The sequence below is a fragment of the Carassius carassius genome, chromosome 17 (genome assembly GCF_963082965.1).
Source record: "Carassius carassius chromosome 17, fCarCar2.1, whole genome shotgun sequence".
In the NCBI taxonomy this organism is placed as follows: domain Eukaryota; kingdom Metazoa; phylum Chordata; class Actinopteri; order Cypriniformes; family Cyprinidae; genus Carassius; species Carassius carassius.
Window position 1 is genome coordinate 437,501 of NC_081771.1, and position 17,500 is coordinate 455,000.

Here is a 17,500-nt window from a genome sequence, read left to right on the forward strand (position 1 = left end):
CACACACACACACACACACACATTCAGACACACTCTCTCTCTCTCTTTTACACATACACATGAAACGACAAATAAATAAAACCAACTATTTTGGGAGCCACAGATGACAGATCACACACACACTCACACAGACACACACACACACACACAGCTGATGGATGTATTGTTTCATCATCTCAGGCATCATCTGCTCTTGCGGTTCAGAAAAAAAGAAAGAAAACATTTCATTTTGCCGATTATTTTTGTTATTTCCTTTCTCTTCAGAGCAAAGAGTCAATTTAACAGATGACTGGCGTCCATCACACCGCCGCTAGACAACAATCAGCAGCGCAGCGTGGGTCAGGAACTAATGGATGAGTGGCCGTCACAGATTACTGTCGGATTGAGTGCAGGATGACGAGCGTCAGGAGGAGCGAGAGTGAGTGAGTGTGAGTGAGAGTGAGCGTGTGGGAGCGAGCTTGAGCGAGAGTGAGCGAGCGTGAGCGAGAGTGAGTGTGTGGGAGGGAGCTTGAGCGAGAATGAGCGAGCGAGCGAGGGTGAGTGAGGGTGAGCGAGAGTGAGCGAGCGTGAGGGAGAGTGAGCGTGTGGGAGCGAGCTTGAGCGAGAGTGAGCGAGCGTGAGTGTGTGGGAGGGAGCTTGAGCGAGAGTGAGCGAGCGAGTGAGGGTGAGTGAGGGTGAGCGAGAGTGAGCGAGCGTGAGGGAGAGTGAGCGTGTGGGAGCGAGCTTGAGCGAGAGTGAGCGAGCGTGAGTGTGTGGGAGGGAGCTTGAGCGAGAGTGAGCGAGCGAGTGAGGGTGAGTGAGGGTGAGCGAGAGTGAGCGAGCGTGAGGGAGAGTGAGCGTGTGGGAGCGAGCTTGAGCGAGAGTGAGCGAGCGTGAGTGTGTGGGAGGGAGCTTGAGCGAGAGTGAGCGAGCGAGTGAGGGTGAGTGAGCGTGAGTGTGTGGGAGGGAGCTTGAGCGAGAGTGAGCGAGCGAGCGAGGGTGAGTGAGAGTGAGCGAGCGAGCGAGGGTGAGCAAGCGTGAGTGTGTGGGAGGGAGCTTGAGCGAGAGTGAGCGAGCGAGCGAGGGTGAGCGAGAGTGAGCGAGCGTGAGTGTGTGGGAGGGAGAGCGAGCGAGAGTGAGTGAGCGTGAGTGAGAGCGAGCGAGCGAGGGTGAGCGAGCGTGAGTGTTTAGGAGTGAGCTTGAGCGAGAGTGAGCGAGCCTGAGCGAGCGTGAGTGAGGGTGAGCGAGCATGAGTGTGTGGGAGCGAGATTGAGCGAGAGTGAGCGAGCGAGCGAGGGTGAGCGAGTGTGAGCGAGCGTGAGTGTGTGGGAGCAAACTTGAGCGAGAGTGAGCGAGCGTGAGTGTGTGGGAGCGAGCTTGAGCGAGAGTGAGTGAGCGAGCGAGGGTGAGCGAGAGTGAGCGAGCGTGAGTGTGTGGGAGCGAGCTTGAGCGAGAGTGAGCGAGAGTGAGTGAGCGAGCGTGAGCGAGAGTGAGCGAGCGTGAGTGTGTGGGAGCAAACTTGAGCGAGAGTGAGCGAGCGTGAGTGTGTGGGAGGGAGCTTGAGCGAGAGTGAGTGAGTGTGAGTGAGAGCGAGCGAGCGAGGGTGAGCGAGAGTGAGCGAGCGTGAGTGTGTGGGAGTGAGCTTGAGCGAGAGTGAGCGAGCGTGAGTGAGCGAGCGAGGGTGAGCGAGGGTGAGCGAGAGTGAGCGATCGTGAGTGTGTGGGAGCGAGCTTGAGCGAGAGTGAGAGTGAGAGATCGTGAGCGAGGGTGAGTGAGCGTGAGTGTGTGGGAGGGTGAGTGAGCGTGAGTGTGTGGGAGGGAGCTTGAGCGAGAGTGAGTGAGCGTGAGTGTGTGGGAGGGAGCTTGAGCGAGAGTGAGTGAGCGAGAGTGAGTGAGCGAGCGAGGGTGAGCGAGAGTGAGCGAGCGTGAGTGTGTGGGAGCAAACTTGAGTGAGAGTGAGCGAGCGTGAGCGAGGGTGAGCGAGCGTGAGTGTGTGGGAGGGAGCTTGAGCGAGAGTGAGTGAGTGTGAGTGAGAGCGAGCGAGCGAGGGTGAGCGAGAGTGAGCGAGCGTGAGTGTGTGGGAGTGAGCTTGAGCGAGAGTGAGCGAGCGTGAGCGAGAGTGAGTGAGCGAGCGAGGGTGAGCGAGGGTGAGCGAGAGTGAGCGATCGTGAGTGTGTGGGAGCGAGCTTGAGCGAGCGTGAGTGAGAGTGAGCGAGCGAAGGTGAGCGAGCGTGAGTGTGTGGGAGGGAGCTTGAGCGAGAGTGAGAGATCGTGAGCGAGGGTGAGAGAGCGTGAGTGTGTGGGAGGGAGCTTGAGCGAGAGTGAGCGAGAGGAAGCGAGAGTAAGCAAGAGTAACAAGAGTAAGCGAGCGTGAGCGAGGCTGAGCGTGTGGGAGCGAGCTTGAGCGAGCGTGATAGTGTGGGAGGGAGCTTGAGCGAGAGTGAGCGAGCGTGAGCGAGGGTGAGCGAGCGTGAGTGTGGGAGGGAGCTTGAGCGAGAGTGAGCGAGCGTGAGCGAGGGTGAGCGAGCGTGAGCGAGGGTGAGCGAGCGTGAGTGTGGGAGGGAGCTTGAGCGAGAGTGAGCGAGCAAGGGTAAGCGTGTGGGAGCGAGCTTGAGCGAGAATGAGCACATCTGACCTCACCACTGTATGATGGGATTAGGGCTGCAACTAACGATTATTTTGATAATCGATTAATTTGTCGATTATTTTTGCGATTAATCGATTAATCGGTTTATGTACTTATATTTTAGTTTTTTCCATTTTTCCCCCAAAGTAAATTATTAATAAAGGGTCTTTATCATTCAGCATAGATTTTTAAGAGATTTTAATAATTTTGCATTGTCATATCCTCATCACAAATATACCTGGAGTTGTTTTATTATGTGTTAGTGATCCCTTGTCAAACTCTTCTACAATCAAAACACTGACCCATACTCTAGCAAATTTCACAAGGAGATTTCAAATAATGTTTTCACCATGGCAGTCCTTAGAGCTCCTAAAGTAGTTTAACATCCCGAACAAAGCTTATTAAGGAATCTTTCAGAACATATTTTCACGAAGAATAAGGATAAAACAGAATAAGATTGCAGTGCGTTGTATTTTATTATTTACTGGGAAACAGCTTTATAGCTTATGCTGTGAGATTGTAAACAATCCTTCGAATAAAGTGCCAGTGGCATGAAACCTGAATGGAACTCACAATTTAAAGTAAAATCCATCAGAAGGTTGTCCAGAAAAAACGGACACACAAAAAACCTGCTGTGTGAAAAAGAGCAGTGAATACTTAGGAAAAAAAGTGCATTTCAAATATCTTTAAACATTTACCTCTCTCATTCAGTCATAATTAGGCTGCACGACTGAATTATGAACTGGTAAACGACAAACTGATCACAGAACATGTTTGTAAAGCTTTAAATGTTAACTGTTAAAAAGCAATGTTCTCAGCTTTTACAACTAAACATTTGCAAACAACTTTGTACTGGAGAATCTGCACAAATAAAAGGCTTAGGGGCCGTTCACATATCGCGCCTAAAACGCTAGGCGCACCCATAGACTGTGCGCACCGCTTTCTCCTCCTTTCCAAAGCGCTCGTGCAGAAGCGCCCCTGAGGCGTCTGCCTTTGCTAAGCAACCATGACGTGCTCTCTCCTTGAAGACGCGGAAATTTCAGCAAAGGATAAATGGATTTGCAGCTCTAAAAATCGCTTGCAGTAGCTCTGCTACTAAATTTATTTCAAAATGGGAATCCATATACAGCTATGATCAGCTGTTCCTTCATCTTGGCTGAGCTTTTAAAGTTGTTACGGGAAAGGATGAAGCTGATTATTTAGTTCTTGTCACATGACCCGCGGTGCGCTTGCTGCATTCTGAAAAGTTGAAATGTTTTTAACTCTATGCGGTGTGCACGCGCCTGGAAAAACGGGTGCGTCGCGACCGCGTCGCTTCCATTATGAGCGCGCATACTGCGCGCCTGCATTGGAAATAATGAACATGAGCGCGCAAAAGACGCGATATGTGAACGGTCCCTTAAACAGTTCAGTAGTGCAGAGTTTACAGGTTAATCTTCTTTTTTGAAGGCTCAAAATAAAGTACTCCCACATCCTGCTGAATGCTGCAGAGACGACGTTCGGGAAGCACGTGACATAAAACGAGGCCAGCTATTGGCTATTCGCTACTTCTCCTGTTGTACTGGCTGAGTAAATCCTCCGGTGGCTCATTACTGCCACACTTTGGTCACCGCAGATCTGAAATATGCACGAAATAAGCCGCTTACGGCAAATAAATTATTTAGCAACGAATCGATGACTAAATTAGTTGACAACTATTTTAATAATCGATTTTAATCGATTAAATCGATTCGTTGTTTCAGCTCTAGATGGGATGGTACTTCGATTACTGTAACCTACTGTAAGTAATAAGTTACAGATTACAAGTTAACTGTAAAAAAACAAAATTCACAGTAAAAGTAAAAATGCTACAGTAAAACCCTTTTAACTGGTAAATGGTAAAGTTCCCTACTATTTATGGTGGAAAACTGTACTGTATTCAAGAATCGGCTAAACACATCTCTTCCATCTTTATTTGACCCTCTAACCCTAGCAAACTCTATTCTAATTCTATTCTTTAAAAAAAAGCCCCTTTTAGACTTGCTTGTTTTCTGAACTAACTCTATCTTCTCTATTCTTTCTGTATTCTGATCCAAAACCATAACAAGAAATAGTTTAGTAGTTATGATGTTTATGAAATCCAATTTCTATGACAGGAAACACTGGCAATGCCTTGAAAAAAACATACATACATAAAGGCAAATAAGAAATAAAACTGTTATGTGTCCTATTCTTAGTCTTAAACTCCTGAAATATTGGTGTCTCATCTTTTAAAGCAGTCAATGCAATTTATGAAAGAAGTCAATTAAAGCCATTTAATATGTATCTAGATTAAGGCACCGCTGGATTTGAAAGTCGAGGTCTGCCAGTGAACCCCGGAAAGCTTCAAACCAGGACTCTAGCGGCTAGAAATAGAGATGAAAGCATTACAAATATATCCTGATCAATTATTCAGCATGCCTGAATATATAGGTGACAATCTGAATATGAAAATGAGCTTCAGTCGCTCAATCAACTGCGTGTGGCTTTTATCGCACAGTGATGATGTCACGTCAGACTGAGAATCAAGAAGAGGTTCACTGTCCATTTGGTAAAACCTGCTGGAACTAAATGATTCTGATGGATCTTCAGAACACTACTGATTCCTGAATCTACAGCAAAATAAACTGTTTCAGTGAGTTCCTCAGAGTCGTGTTGGAAGATTAAGACTGGAATCAAAAACATTAAACATAAGACACATCTTTCTATCATGTTTTCATCTTAAGCTTAAAGCACACTGAGTGAGCGAAGCAAGCCGATTCACTAATTGAATCATTCTGAATCAGCTCACTGAATCATTCAGAGTGATTCTTCACTCACATCCATCTCCAGATAAGGATTAGATTTAGAGAAGTGTTATGCTGTGTTCACACCAAATGCGAATAGAGCGTCAAATTCGCGTCTACCGCGTGTAGTTTGCCGCTTGAACATGCATTCGCGCGTCTAGAGCGAAATAGACGCGCGTAGAAAGCAAAAGTTTGAAGCGAAATTGACTCGCGTCTGAGGCGAAATCAGCTTCTTGTGGGAGGGGCAAGTGCTAGCGGTTGTCTGTTTGCAAGATGGCTGATGTTGATCGAGCACTCGGGTCTTTTCCACTTTTTCCTGCACACGTCCTCTGAATAAACAAATTATCTTGTTAGCGAAAAGTAGCTGTAGGCTATATTAGGGGGAAAATAGCTGTAAAAAAACAGCGGGAAAGCAGCGGGTCGATAAACGTTTACGTGACTCAAAAGTTAAATGTGTATTTACAACACACTCTTCCAAGCTAGGTCCTTTTTATTCTGAAATATGAACTTGTGTGTGATACTTGTGTCATAAAGCTCCGGTTGACTGCTCACTGACAACATCAGTATTTCCTCCAAGTTGAATGAGTGACTCCTGAGCAGGCTCCTGATTGGTTAACGCGGCGCGAATTGATGCCAAAGTTCAAATTTTTCAACTCGGGCGGCAGACGCGAATTCGCATCAAACACATAAATGCACAAAAGCACCATTCGCGCGTAACGCGCCTATCGCGTCATTTGCGCGAACTAGACGCGCGAATGAGGTGAATTTGCGCCTTCCGTGCCGCGCTACACGTCTCATTCGCGCCGCGAGACCTCCAGACGCGCGTAAACGCACCTTTGCATTGACTTAACATTGAAATCATTCACGCCAGACGCTCTATTCGCGTTTGGTGTGAACACTGCATTAGAATTCATATTCCAGTGTAAAAAAAAACAAAAAAAAAACATAAAACAAACAAATGTTGTAACTTGAAAAAAAAAAAAAAAAGTTTTAACTGAAATAAAAAAATTTATATAAAAATGCAAACTTTTATTTTCACTAGTTGCCAGTGCATTTTTACTGATGTTTTTAATTTGATGCACTAAAATAACAACAACAACACAAAAAATAACAGTATGTATACTATATTAAAACATTTAAAAAACTAAAACTACAAGTAAAACAAATAAAAACTAATTTAAACAACGGATACTAAAATAAGCGTCACATTCACAGCAGTTTTGTTACAATAAATAGTTACATTTGGCAGATACCTTTCTCCTAAGCAACTTAAACTCCATTCAAAAATACACAATTTATCGGTTTATGAATTCACACACACTCACACACACACACACACACACACACACACACACACACACACACACACACACACACACACACACACACACACACACACACACACACACACACACACACACACACACACACACACACACACACACACACCTTCTGAAACCACTTATTTGGCCTTCTGTGATCTACAGAGTTCCTCAGATTCAGATGAGCCTGCAGGAATGAGAGGCGTGGACTCCAAGCCTGCATCTGATTGGCTTTGGCACATCATGTAAAACAACAGCAGGTTAATCATTGAGTGGATGTTTACAGCTGCTTATGAGAAACGACTGATAAGATGACGTCAAACTCTAATAAATGAAAGTGTGGCTCTTCATAAACCTGCTTAAGAAGACCAAACCATGAGCGCTGCGTTCAGTTTGAAAAACACCACTATTTCTGTTCGTTTAAACATCCTTAAAACAAGTTACATTTATTACACATACAAAGATATTATAGTTTTCAGAGAATATGGGTCAAAGACATAAAAAAAAAATGTACAAATGATGTTTATGTCCATAAAGAACTAATTGAAAATAAGTATGTGTCTACTTTTAAGGTTTCAAATAAGTTTTTGGAGAACACAAAAATAAAAGTCAAAATTTGGTTTAAATAATGTAGCATTGTCATTCAGTGTAACACCACGTATGTGTAAAAATTCAAACAACGTTTATTCTGACATGTACATATTAAAATATATAAAAGAATACGTGAGCGTATTAAATGTGATTGTGTTTTAAATGAGTAAAAAAAATATTTACTGAAAAATAGGCAAAACCTAGGATAGAGGCGAATTTTAAAAATGTAAGATTACAGCTAATTAGTATTTAGGGTGAAAGTAATTAGTCTTTTAATTTGTCAGAAATTGATTTCTGTAATAAATATTCCTGACAAGATTGTTACACTGAATGATTCATATCATATTTATTTTTTGCTCAGAAAAACGAAGACAAAATTGCAATTAAATTAAAACATTTTTCAATTTTTAATTATTTTTGGTGGGACAACAATTTAAAGCAGTATTGCACTTAATGTTTTTATGCTTAAACCCTTTTTCATTTTTGACCAATATACAATATTTGTTTTTAAATAGCTCCTGTTTGTAAACATCACAACAGTTTATTTATATGTTTATATGCTGTTAAATTAATATCAGATTCACAGTAGAGTTCTGTTGCAACAAATTATATTATTAAAATAAAAAAATATATTAATTGGTAATTTTTTTTTACCCAAAGCAAACTTGCATTGCATGCAACATTTTTATTTTTATTGGTTCATGCATTTCTTAGGAACATGCCAGTGCCAACAAAAAAGGTTTAAACATACTTAAAATGATTTATACTTAAGAAGAAAAAGTGTTTAAGATACTACGACATGTTTTAAGAGAATACTATAAACCATTTATAAATCACTCTTTTTTTGCAAAGCATTGTACATGTTATGCTTAAAGCAAGATTTATTAATTTTTTTACTGGAAAACAAGAAAGAAACTGATTCTTTGATGCAACAACACTTGTGATTTTCTGCTCAGTAAACGGTTTCTACAGAACAGAAGCAGTTACTAACTAATGCCCTTCACTAAATCAGATTAATTCAGTCATCAACAAACACAAAAGATGCATTTGTTTCAACGTTTAACAGCAAAAGCATGAAAGCACGTGAAACACAGACGATCCACACACAGTTTAACATAATACGGTAATCAGACGGAAATACCACGGTAGCCAGAGGTTTAACAAACTATCAGTTATTAGCAGGTAATCTATTTTAGTTTTCCAGAAGAGATCAGATGTGCTAAAACATTAGCCACGTTTAAATCCAGACTCAAAACTCATCAAAAATCCCTCTATTCTTAACTGATTTGAAATCAATCTTTAACTGCTTTTAAGTTTTGAAATTACTTTTTATGATTATTACTGTACTTTCTTTTATGTAAAGCACTTTGAATTACCAGTATGCATGAAATTTGCTATAAAAATAAACTTGTTAGTCTGTTTAACAGCTTGCACAAGTAAAAACTTTGACAAATAAAACCGATTATTATTATCCGTGCATTGAAATATTGTGCTGCACTTTGCACTGAAACACATCTGATCTCTGTAACGATAAAACACATTCAGACTGAAGAAGAAAACTGTTTATCTCACAACACAGACTCTTTTCATGAAGTTCTGAAAACTTTCTCAGAATTACAAAATATAAACTTCATCCTTGTTTTCTCAGAAGTAAGTTTTCATCTAGCAATTCTGATGTTTTTCCCTTTTTGTTACATCTCATAATCAAACAAAATTAAAAGCAACTTCTTAGTCACACAATTCTGACTTTTTCCTGAAAAAAAAAGTCTCAATTATCTCTTCAATAAGAATTTAATCTAATGTTAGAAACAAGTTTTCCATAAATATCAGATGTAAAAACACAGGCTAAAGCAAGAAATTGAGTCAATAATGCATGTGTTGAGATGCATGTGAGAGTTGCATCATCTAACCAGCATGACCAGACTAGTTAACACTGAACTAATGTTTACATCACTAGTTAGTGTAACTGTTTGAGTTAGGCACAGCTCACAAATCCACAATAAATTCAAAACGGTCAAAGATCGTCATGCATCTGAAAATCGTAGTTTGTTAAACTTTTGCTGGACTACAAACTCAAATCACGCTTTTAAAAAACAGCCCTTTAAAAACCAAGAAAACACGATGACGCATGCCACGTCAATCCGAGCCTCCAGCGACTCATGCACGGGTCTGCATCGACACAAAACGCTTCTGGTGCATATTCTATCATGCATTGACACTGTGGAATAATACCGCTGTTCTTAATGTGATAAAGACCTCAGCGGTTTTAACGCTTTTGCGTTGTTGTTGTTGTGCGCTATAACACGGTCGTGCATGTATAAACTCACCCTGATTAGTTGTCTCAATGTCAGAGATAACATGGTAAATCGACCCAACTTCTCCAGGATCCAGCAGGTTATTGCGTTCGCACGTTTTTCGTCCGTTGCCTAAATGACAGTGGCTTAACGATAAGCGCGAGTGCTCATGGGAAATGTAGTCCTGTCATAGCCGCGCAGCCGCTGGACTACAGACTGACGTCAGGACGTACATAAAACCTGGGAAATGAAGTGTTCCTTACATCTCAATTTATCTGTCTTTTATTTATTTTTTTAAGTTTATTGCATTAGATTTTATTATTTGCTTCCATTTTTTGGTGTTGAATACAATTTAAACAGTTTAAGTTAAGAAATTAATGCTTGCAATTACATTAAATCATTGCATCATCATATATACTGACATTTATTTTTATTTCTTTCTAAATTGTAAATAAAACAGATTATTGGTGTATTTATTTACATTTTTTCTAAATTGTAAATAAAACAGATTATTGGTGTATTTATTTTTATTTTTTTCTAAATTGTAAATAAAACAGATTATTGGTGTATTTATTTGTATTTTTTCTAAATTGTAAATAAAACAGACTATTGGTGTATTTTTTTTCTAAATTGTAAATAAAACAGATTATTGGTGTATTTATTTGTATTTTTTCTATATTGTAAATAAAACAGATTATTGGTGTATTTTTTTTCTAAATTGTAAATAAAACAGATTATTGGTGTATTTATTTGTATTTTTTCTATATTGTAAATAAAACAGATTATTGGTGTATTTTTCACATACACACAAAAATACTTGTGAATCGTGTCACTTTTCATTTCAGTGTCATTATTGGTGAAAAGTTGGTTAAAGCTGCACACCTTTCTTCCAGTGTAATTGCATTTATTTACATATGTGTTCATGCTAATATCATTCTGATATAAACTAACATTAATGAGAAGAGGAGACATCATAATGACGTACTATCATAACTATATTGACACCTTAGTTTATATCTTTAATTTTGCTACTGGAATTTTTTTTTATATCAAAATAATTGACCAAGAAGAATACCCCACCCCAAGAACACAAACACACACTTACCATCAATCCAATAACGAACCGTCAGCAATGAATAGTAAACGAAGCATGTTTTCTCTTTCAGCTTCTGTGATGTGATCAGAATTCAGACCTGATTGTGTAAAGATAATGCACTTTTTACACTAAATGCCCAATAATTTACCATGGTAAGATTTTCTTAAAGCATCATCATCATGATAATAACAGCAGGTCAGGCCGGTTAGATTTAATTATTTATTTGTGATACATTATTTACACACAATTTTCCCCATGTATACTATACACATCATCAAGCAATACTTTATTCACAGGACTTCTGCGCTCCTCTCATTTCTCCGATTCACAGACTGATCGGTGTCCGAAAATAAAGAAAGATGTTTCCGTTTAGAAACAGGGAATCATTCCATCTGTGTCTCTTCAAGCTTTATTCAGAGCTAGTAAATAGATAAGCTATGTCTTTAATTTCACTATATATAAAGGTGATTCATACAGGGGTGGATCACATTCTGTTAGATAGCTACATTCATTCAGATCCGTTCATTACTCCACCGATAACGACCTGAAAGCTTGATGAATCTGCACATGGTTCTACAAAATAAAGGTTCTTTATTGGAATCAAGGTTTCAAGAAGATGCTTTAACATCCAACTTATATCGTTCTTTATATTGGAATAATCTTCTTTAGATCATTGAAATGTTCTTCAGAGGAAAAAAAGGTGTATTTCAGGAGTTTCTCTAAGAAGCTTTAAGGGAAAAATCTTGTGCTGTCGAACAATTAATCACAATTAATTCAAAATAAAAGTCTTTGTTTACTATATATATATATATATATATATATATATATATATATGTATGTGTACGGTGTATATTTATTATATATGAAAAAATCAACACACATACAGTATATATTTTGAAAATATTTACACATTTATATATTCATATTCTTATACTTTATATTATATAGCCTTCAAATATATTCTTCAAATATATTCAAATATATATAAACAACATATTTTTCTTAAATATATAAATGCATGTCTTTCTATATATATATATATATATATATGCACACATATATTATGCAAACAAAAACTTTTATTTTGGATGCAATTAATCTCAATTAATCATTTGACAGCACTAGGAAAATCTTAAAGGTTTCGCTTAATTTCGCAAATTTATACAGGTTTTCTTAATCATAATCATATTTTGTTTACATCTTGAAGTCAAAACTGATTCATGCTGCAAAACAAATTCACTCTAAAGAAAATAAATCACCTTTCTTCATGAGTGATATCAAAAATCAATATTTGTATATATTTTTAGATATTTCCATCATCATCATCATCATCCAAGCTAGTGAAGTCTGATGTATGTTGGATTGAACTACTGGCTTTGAGTTTGTGAAACCCTGATCAGACCATTAGAGACCAGATCTCAACTGGTTTCATCTCCATTCTGAAAGACATGAGCAGGATCAGTAGAAAAACGACATGTTGGTCTAACAGTCGATGGATGAAAACAGACGAAAGCATAAAGAAACCAATAATAAGAGCTGAAGGGATTCGGCCGATTCTTCCCATATGTGTCCCTGGAGCACAAAACCAGTCATAAGGATCCATTTTTGAGATTTATGCATCATCTGAAAGCTGAATAAATCATGTTTCCATTGATGTACAGTTTGTAAATGAGATACAATTATTTGAAAATCATCTTTAAAGTTGTTCAAATGAAGTTCTCAGCAATGCATATTACAAATCAAATTAAGTAAATATCTTCATGGAACATGATATTTACTTAATATCATAATGATTTTTAGCATCAAAGAAAAATGTATCATTTTGACCCATACAATGTATCGTTGGTAATTGCTTACGACTGCTTCTGTGCTGCAGCACTGTTAAAAACAAAGGTGCTTAAAAGCTGAACAACCATTTTTGGTTCCAATAATCTTCAGATGTTAAAGGTTCTTCTATGGCATTGTGAAGCCCCTTTATTTTTAAGAGTGAGGGTCATATATAGAAATAAAACGCAGATGGAAAATGCCTCATCCCAAATACGGATGCTCGCTCTGAAAGTTGTAGTCCGGACAGACCTTCTGCACCAGCTTGTAGTCGATGCTGAAGAAGGAGATGAAGATACAGATGACTTTGAAGGGTTTGGCACAGAGCCAGGACGAGTGCGACTGGGTGTTTTCAGTGAAGCAGGTCTGCGATGGATCGTATAGGCAGGGTTTGGGCTTCTTGGAGCGGTCCGTCTTCTCGTACTCCACGCGACAGTTGAAGGCTTTGATGTCTTTGGGGTCGACGGTGGACTGGTGCTGCTGGTGGAACTGGATCTCCGGGTGAAGAGGCTTCTGGAGAACCTCGAACTCTACGATTTTGGACGGAGGAACGATGCTCACCGACACGTTCCCGAGACTGGAGGAGTTGTGGCGGAAGTAGACCGTGAACGTCCCGTTGACGTGGTCCACGATCTTCCCCGTCACCAGCAGACTGAACTTGAGCGTCTTGACGTTGAAGTAGAAGTCGCCCCAGCCGAAGATCTTTTTAGTCTTCATGGAGGTTTTGAGGGAGGGTTTGCGTTTGGGACGGTAGCCTGTGTGATCCTGGAGCTGCGACTGGTTTCGCACCCATTCGTAGGGGTTCTGGAAGCTGAAGGTGGGTGGTTTGGGCTTCGTGGGCGTGTGGTCCAGCGTGGAGAATATCCTGGAGGTCTGGTGTGGAGGTTTGACGGCTCCTGACGGAGCGGGAACAGAGTACGGGAGGCTCTTGAAGACTGTGCTGGACGCTCCCTGCTCCAGATAATCCAGAGGTTTGCCCACGTGTTTCTCCAAGCCATGCACCTGCGGACACACACACACACACACACACACACAAACAAACACAAACATAAGCTTTCCAGTGATGTGTGGTTTGTTCGGAGGACAATATTTGTCTGAGATACAACTATTTGAAAATCTGGAATCTGAGGGAGCACAAAAATCTAAATATTGAGAAAATCATCTTTAAAGTTGTTCAGATTAAGTTCTTAGCAATGCATATTACTAATCAAAAACTGAAGTTTTTATATATTTACGGTAGGAAACTTACTAAATATGTTCATGGAACATGATCTTTACTTAATATCCTAATGATTTATGGCATAAAAAAAAACTTTATACATTTTATAATTTGATAATTCTATATGTAATACAAAAAAATATATACATAAAATATTTAAATATCTAAATATAATACTTAAAACATAAAAATAACTATAAAATATTTTATTACATTTAAACAATTCAAAATGTAAATGCAATAATTAAATAAAAAAATAACAAACACGAAGATTTAATTGGAATAAGAAATAAGTTAAATCGATATTTAATTATATTTAAACATTTTAATTTCAATGTAATAATTAATAAAAAAAAAGTCTTTAAAAATAAGAACAAATTTTTTGTTATATTGGACTTTTAATCCAATAAACAGACATTTAAATATATAAACATAATACTTTAAAATGAAAAAATAAATATAAATAAATATATTTAATTATATTTAAACATTTAAAAACTGAAATGTAATAATTACATTTACAAAAAACCTCTTTAAAAATAACAAACACAAATATTTGACTTAAGGCAGATAAACAGACATTTAAATATATATATATATAATTAAAAATATATATTTTATTATATTTAAACATTTAAATATCATGATTAAATATTTGAAATTTGTATAGTCTTTAAAAATAAAAACAAACATACAGTATGATTATGAGAATATGATAAAGATGACTACTGTAATTAAAACCAATTTAGATTTATTTGCTTTTTTTAATAGAATCATTTCATGTTTATGGCTTTTAGTATGTACAGATATTGTGCTTATGAAAAACATGAATCGATAATAAATCAGCAGTGCATTGATTCTGCGATGTGTTTAGTCCTGATGGATTCAGTATTAACTGCTGAAGACAGAAACACAGAATAATTAAACACCCAAAACACAATTGGATTTGCACATGTACTATTAGAGCGAAGAAATGATTATCAATGACTCAAGAAAAGCACATTTGCTGTAATCAGTGTGAAGACAGGATCAATAACACACATCATCTAGAGCCATGTTCATAATTCATACGCTGTCTCTCCGGGACATTTCTATTTATACAGTTAATTTCATGTTGTTGTCACTGCTCTATTTACACAGATCTGTCCTCGTGTCACTTCTGCTCTGTTTGCTTCTCGTCTTTAGTCCGAAGAGTGTGTGAATATTAATAAAGACTGATTGACTGGAAACAGAGACGCTTCTGCTGCTTAATATCTGACGTTATTCTGTTCTCATCATCAGACATATACTGGAAAACAATAAAGAACAGGTCAAGAAAATCATGCGCACACACACACAATAAAAAATGACATGGATTAAAAAATGGTGACTTTTTATCATGAATTTTTTTTTCTTATGATTCTGATTCACAATTTTACATTTCCTTGTGATCGTGAATTTATATCACGCAATTCTGACTTTTTTCTTACAATTTAAACTTTTTTTCTTTGCATTTCTGACTTCTTACAATTTAGACTTTTCTTGCAAACAAACTTTTTTCTTTGCGTTAATGACTTACAATTTAGAATTTTTCTTGCAAAAATTTTTTCTTGCAATTCAGACTTTTCGCGTAATTATAATTTTTTTCAGTTCAGACTTTTCTAGTAATAATTTGTTCCTGCAATTTTGACTTTTCGCAAATTTTTTTTCTTGCAATTCAGACATTCCTTGCATTTATTTTTTCTTGCAATTTGACTTTTCTTGCAAATAAACTTTTTCTTTGCGTTTCTGACTTACAATTTAGACTTTTTCTTGCAATTCAGACTTTTCTCGCAATTATTTTTTCTTGCTATTCAGCCTTTCTCGTGATTATTTCTTGCAATTCAGATATTTTGCGTAATTATTTTTTCTTGCAATTCAGATTTTTTCGCAATAATTTTTTCTTGCAAGTCAGACTTTTCTCGCAATTATTTTACTTGCTATTCAGATTTTTCTTGTAAAAAATTTTTCTTGCAATTTTGACTTTTTTTGCAATTATTTGTTCTTGTAATTCAGATTTTTTCGCAATAATTTTTTCTTGCAATTCAGAGTTTTCTCGCAATTATATTTTCTTGCAATTCTTTTTTCTCACAATTCTGACTTTTTTTTCTCACAATTTATACTTTTTTCCTCACAATTCTTCGTTATCTTGCAATTCTTTCTTCTTGCAATTCTGACTTTTCTCACAGTTTTGACTTTTCCCTTGTGATTATGAGTTTATATCTCACACTACATACTTTTCTTCTTAGAAATGTGAGTTTATATCATGCAATTCTGAGTAACCTTTCTTATATAGCCTGCATATTTTTTTATTCTGTGGCAGAAACACGGGTCCGTACTCCTCACTTAAAAGATCAAGCAGCACATTTTCAAACTGTGTGCATCGAGACACATCAGTGACACCAAACATCTTTGGTTCTTGTGTGTTTTGTAACAAAATATCATGCCATGGTGAGTAAATATGTGCATTGACTGTCAGAGCTTAACAGATCTTAAATGAAGACTTGAATGAACAGCTTCAGTGATCGGGTCAAAAGAGCAGCAGAGAATAAACATCACATCACACACGAGCTGCTCTCGTCTTCATTACAGCTTCACAAACGTCCAAACACACGCTCATCATCTGAACACAAGCAGGTCTCCGTTTGTTACAACATTCATCAGTGTGGCTCCTAATGTATTCAATCAGTAAATTAATTTAGCTGCGCGTGTCTGCGGGATGGAACCGATCAGAGCGATTGATTAAAGCGGTATAAGTGAGGGAATATTGATCACTGACAACACAGATTAAAAAAGAGCTGATGATGGATGTGTATCGAGCGGAGGACGACTGGAAGTGCGTTTGAACACTCATTTCTCACTTCAATGCAGGAACTGCATCTTTCACCACAGCTGTAACGAAGATTATTATTGAGCGCTGACCTCAGACATGAAACACGGCCACAATCATGGTAACATACGGGAATAACCGCGGTAAATAGACGGGAGGCCTTCAACTAACACGTTAAAATGGAATTTTATTGTAATAGCTTAGTGGTGGCTGCTATAGTTAATAAATTTAAGTTTATTTAATATATTATATAATAAAATAAATACAAATATTTAAAAAAAATTACTTAATTTTTTAGCTACAAATCAACTTTTCTCTAACATTTCTATGACTAAAACTGGAATAAAAATTTATAAAAAAATGATTTACATTCTAATATTATTTAAAATTTTTACTGTATCTTTGATCAAATAAACTAATTTTAAGCTCATATACAGTGATTTTTGCTCTGGTGACCTTTGACCTCTATGATAGACGCCCTCAGGTCAGTAAAAGCCCAATGCCGATCAATGATGATTTCACATCATCACGGATCATTGATTCCACTGCTGTCACATATAAAATAATGGCTCATATTTTAAGATACTTTAAAATATAATTTATTTCTGTGATGCACGGCTGAATTTCCATCATCATAACTCCAGTCTTCAGTGTCACATGACCCTTCAGAAATCATTCTAATATGCTGATATATTATTAGAATTATCAATGTTGGAAATAGTACAAAACAAAACTACTCTGCTTCTGTGCACACATGAGACTATTATAGAAACTTTATTTTAATAATGTGGTAGTAAATGTTAAAATGATCATTAACTGAGATAATCTTTACACACAGAGATTGTTCCAGATTCTCTGAATCTTTGGATGATATTATGCACTGTAGATGATGATAAC

The 17,500-nt window shown here is 37.7% G+C and overlaps 2 protein-coding genes across 2 annotated transcripts in view; both read right to left on the reverse strand.

The window, feature by feature from the left end:
- Positions 1-9,803, reverse strand: part of LOC132160677 (serine hydroxymethyltransferase, mitochondrial-like) — a 45,833-nt gene extending 36,030 nt beyond the window's left edge. The window contains exon 1 of the mRNA XM_059570314.1: positions 9,650-9,803. Coding sequence (XP_059426297.1) covers positions 9,650-9,682 — 33 coding nt within the window. The 5' untranslated portion in view covers positions 9,683-9,803. The remainder of the gene's footprint in view (positions 1-9,649) is intronic.
- Positions 9,804-12,625: 2,822 nt separating this feature from the next.
- LOC132160419 (neurexophilin-2) overlaps positions 12,626-17,500 on the reverse strand; it is a 51,766-nt gene continuing 46,891 nt past the window's right edge. Inside the window, exon 2 of the mRNA XM_059570106.1 lies at positions 12,626-13,538. Within this exon, the coding sequence (XP_059426089.1) occupies positions 12,741-13,538 (798 nt within the window). The 3' untranslated portion in view covers positions 12,626-12,740. The remainder of the gene's footprint in view (positions 13,539-17,500) is intronic.